The 4,425-nt window shown below is 51.0% G+C and overlaps 1 protein-coding gene and 1 long non-coding RNA gene across 3 annotated transcripts in view; both read right to left on the minus strand.

The window, feature by feature from the left end:
• VPS53 (VPS53, GARP complex subunit) overlaps nucleotides 1-116 on the minus strand; it is a 75,187-nt gene extending 75,071 nt beyond the window's left edge. For both annotated transcript variants that reach the window (XM_019545722.1, XM_019545721.1), the window contains exon 1: nucleotides 2-116. In XM_019545722.1, coding sequence (XP_019401267.1) covers nucleotides 2-83 — 82 coding nt within the window. In that variant the 5' untranslated portion in view covers nucleotides 84-116. The remainder of the gene's footprint in view (nucleotide 1) is intronic.
• Nucleotides 117-945: 829 nt separating this feature from the next.
• LOC109316981 lies at nucleotides 946-2,654 on the minus strand. The gene is made up of 2 exons (XR_002102949.1): nucleotides 2,476-2,654; nucleotides 946-1,227 (listed from the first exon to the last, which is right to left on the minus strand). It is a non-coding gene; the product is annotated as an uncharacterized LOC109316981 (long non-coding RNA).
• Nucleotides 2,655-4,425: the final 1,771 nt, after the last annotated feature.

Raw genomic sequence — 4,425 nt, forward strand, 5'->3', positions numbered from 1 at the left:
TGCTCGATGGCCAGCTGCACGTCGGGCGCCAGCTGCAGCACGTCCTCCAGCCCGTCCGCGAACTCCAGCTCGTCTTCCTCCATCCCGGCCTGCCCCAGCCTCCGCTTCCGGGAAGCGCGGCGTGCCGGGATGCGGGAGGACTCCGCCCGCCCCGCCCCTCAAGCTGGGGGGAGCGCTGGGCTTCAGGACGCGCGCGCGCCCCCCCGGGTCGGATGCTGTATAGAGCACGCGCGCGCGCGCACGCACACACGCCACCCGAGGGTCGGTTGGTGTATAGAGCGCACACGTGCACACACGCCCCGACAGTCAGACAGCGTGTACAATACACACATGCACTCGCGCGCACACGCACACGACCCCACAGTCAGATGGCGTATACAACACACACGTGCACTCGCGCACACACACAACCTGACAGTCGGACGGTGTACAGACTGCACACGTGCACTTGCACACACACACACACACACACACAAGCCCACAGTTAGATGCTGTGCAAAGTGCGCATGCACACACTCGTGCCCCCCCCAGCAGCGCCGGGTGTGCAAGGGAGTCCAGCTCCGTTGCCTCTGGCCAGCCCTGGGCGACGCGCCAGCGTTACGTAAACCGCTGCCTGAACAACAAGGGGCTCAACGCACGCTCGCCAGGCCGTTGTTAGTGAAAACGCAGGACAGGCCGGGGCCTTCCCGTCGCTCGCGCGAGCCGCGGGGACCTGACGTGTGCGAGTCGCCGGCTGTTACAGCGGGAACGTCAGGCTGTTCCCAGGGGCTCGGGATTTCCTGATTTTGGACGGCAGCGTGGCGAGCGCAGAGGGCGTTTTGCAACCCTCTTGGGCTCCTGCATTGAAGAGGCCTCGTAAGTCATGGGGTTTTCTCCCCAGCGGGGTGGATCAACACAAAAATCAAATCCTAGACTCTTCTGACTAGAAATCGCATCTCCTTCCAATAAAGATGCTTTTGCTTGTTTTCAGTGAACTCCATGCAGGAAGGGGACAGCGGCGAGACTGCGACCCACGTGGCCAGAAAGCCTCTCGGCTATTCCTGCCTCTGCCAGTCATGATACTGTGTGACCTTGGGCATGTCTCTTAGCCTCTGTGTACTTCAGCTTCTCTATCTGTAGAGGTGGACAGTCATCTATCTCCTTTGGAAAGCACATTGGGCGTAAAGCATTATCTCCTGAGGCTCTCAGCCCGCCCAGCATCCTCCAGACGAAATCAGACCTGAATTTCTAGTGTGAATAACAAGATAAAATTATATATGCATATACATATACATATACATATGAAAGAAAAAGAAATGTTCAGCTCTTTGTCCAATTTAAAGCAACAAATAAAGACCCAACTCCTAGTACCTTTTTCCTTTGCAGGTCCCCTTCAGCTAATCCCGTGCTACAGCTGTGAACCACAGGCATTTTGTGTCGCTAGCCACTCCTCCCTTCCCGGGAATTCGCACGCTTTGCTCACAAGGTAGACCACATCAGACACTGTCCAAAGATCCCTCTTCTCCATGTGACTTGCTGAACAAGTGTCCTTCTGCCCCCAACACACAGCTGAGAGACAGAGCAAAGTGTAAAAAGCAGAAGCGCTTTCTCGGTGAAGAGGTCGCTACAACAGGTGTTGTTAAACATCAGCTGCTAACCCACACAGCCAGCCGGTTAAGAGAAAGGCATTGTGATCCCCTCGTGCACACCACATAGAGAAGCAGAGGCAGGTTCAGGGCCCGATTTCCAGCAGTGCTGGGAACCCACAAGTCAAACTGCAGTCAACGGGAGCTTGGCAGCCCTAGCAGGATCCAACCCAAGGCTGCACAGAGATTTGGGGCGGAGATGAGAGAACTCACTGTTTCCCAGAGCCACGATCTGAGCACTGCCGAAACAACGTGCAGCATGTTATTTATAGTGTAATCCTTTATCTCTTCCCAGCTGCCTCTGCGCCCTCAGAGACCAGACTCTCAGGACATCCGGGGCACCCTAAATAGCATGCAACTTATTTATCAAGCTCCACTGCTCCTCCTTATCACCTCCACCTCTTCACTCCCACCCTGTCCTGCCAGCCAAGTGTGCCTACTAGGGCCACTCCGACCCAGCAGAGCTGCAGATGTTAACATCAGGCCGGCCACCAGCTCTACCCACTTCCCTCATCCACCCTCCTGAGGCCAGCTCTGTACATTTGCCTCTCTGGCACAGTTCCTGTCTTTCTAAGAAACACGCTCGTTCCCCAAAACTTCCTGAAATGAAGACAGTAACAAGCACCCAACAGGGACCAACAAAGACTTGGTCTCGGACCTCTAGCCTAAGCCTGTGAGGATGTAATTAATATACAGTTAAAATGGCCCGACACAAGTACAGCAAAGATTGGAATCAGTGAAACGTGATTCTGTTAGGAGTGTTTTCCTCCTTCACAGATAACCGTGAAGTGGAAAACATACCTCTGCATAAGTGTAACCGGTGTACAGTGGAGCGGAGGGGATCTCCTACCTGCTTAGAGTTACTCAAGTCCAGGGGTTGGTTTCCTTCCTTTGTTTTAGAGCATGAACGCCTTTGTTCACAGGCCAACGCAACGTGTTTCTGCCTGCTGCTGCTTCAGACCCCACGCAGACTAGACTCTCTGAGCTCACGTTGGCATGACTGGACTTCTGGACTTGCTGCAAGGGCACTTCCAGGTAAATATCACTGGAACTGTTTTCAAAATCTACTAAAATACAGCTCGATCCCCAAATCCTTGGGGCGAGTCATCAATAGGCCCATGTGAGCAACTAGTCACTTAAGCAGAGGCATGATCTAAAGCAGTAGGGAGATTATCACCGTCCTCAATCAGCTCCGTAGCAGGCCTGGAAGGTTGCAAAATTAGGCTTTTTCCTGTTTGTTCCTGTTTTGTTGAAAGTTTGCATATGATTTCAATGAAACAATAAGCCCAGCACAGTCCATTTGGCATCTGAGTCCTCTCCCAGGCTAGGTTGTTTTGCTTCAGCTTCACTGGCTTGAAAAACAAGAAAGCTCTTTCCAACTGATCGTAGCAGTTGTGGCAAAGGGAACATTTAGTGCAGGAGCAGCATAAGGGCAGGCGTAACATGAGCAATTCTGCACGTGGAACATGTACCTCCCTGGTACTTGGTATCTTTAACTTACAAGATTTTTGTTGAGAGAATCTATTTCAAGAGACTCAAATCACATTTGAAATGATTTTATATATATTTTTACGACATTCGGATATCAAAATACTATTTGAAATTTGTTTAACTACTTTGGGCACAAATAATGGCTTGAAGAGTAACTATTTATAACTGTACAAAATGGAGCATGGCATGAGGCATGAGATAGTTGATGGCACAGTTGATGCAAGAAAAGTTATCACCGCCACAAAAAATCCCAGAGTGAGACTATTTTGTTATTATTACTATATTTCATGTTCCAGGTCAAAGCAGCCACACCAGTTCCAAATGGGATCGATTGAGAAGATCTCGGTCATTCAAAACCTGTACGGACTGAGCAGGCAGAACGCAGCTGTCTGAAACACCCTGTGTGGCGCTAAACCGGCGCGCGCCCTTCGTCCCAGGCTCTCACCCTGCGACTTCAGAGACTCCCAAACCCATCGGCAGGCATCCTGCATGCAGGCCCAAGCCCCAAGGTCTTGGGATTTGAATGCTCCCACTTGATCCTAGCTAAGAGGCCGAGAAGCAAAACTATTTCTCCAGTTTCTTCATGGCATGCATTTGACAGCGTCGTGACGGTTTCCCTTGGGGCTTATCTTGGTCTTTCACACAACATCAAGGGAGACTACAAATATTTTGTTGAACGGGGAAAGATGTGCATAAAAGTCACAAAAATCAGCCCGAGGACTGGAGTCTCTCAAGCCACTTTGACTCTGACCTGACTAACTTGAAGTTACCAACATCAGGAGGACATGGTGGGATTCCACTTTGCACATTACACCCGACGGCTCGTGTAATCCTTTCAAGATCGTACAATGTAAATTGTGTGTGAGCATCACCTACCCACAGCCCAGTGGGGAGATGCTGACTGATGCCATGAGATGCAAGGAGAGGTTTCTGTTTTGCCACACTACATGGCTTTCAAGGCGGCACATTTGTCAGCTGTGAAAGGAAAAAAGAAGTGCACAGCTACTGTTTTCACCAGGCGCTCGCCTGCGCTGGCATTTCCTTGGGCTGCTGCTCCATGTGCTATTTAGAAGATTAAAAGCGAGCAGCACCAGTAATCATCCAGGACGGTGCCTTTTTTCTTGTATGCATTTATTAATACCCGACTATTACCTTGTCACATAAATGTTTCAGCTGCGCTCCATACACAAAAACACGACTGCAAAAAACCACCCGTGGGAGAGAAGTTTGGTCGTGTAGTCAAAGCAAGGAAGTGAGTCACGGCAAATGCCAAGCGCTCCCAGCTCTGGATGCTGGTGCACGGGCGTTG

This window comes from Crocodylus porosus, unplaced genomic scaffold (genome assembly GCF_001723895.1).
Source record: "Crocodylus porosus isolate Cpor-Errol unplaced genomic scaffold, CroPor_comp1, whole genome shotgun sequence".
NCBI lineage: Eukaryota > Metazoa > Chordata > Crocodylia > Crocodylidae > Crocodylus > Crocodylus porosus.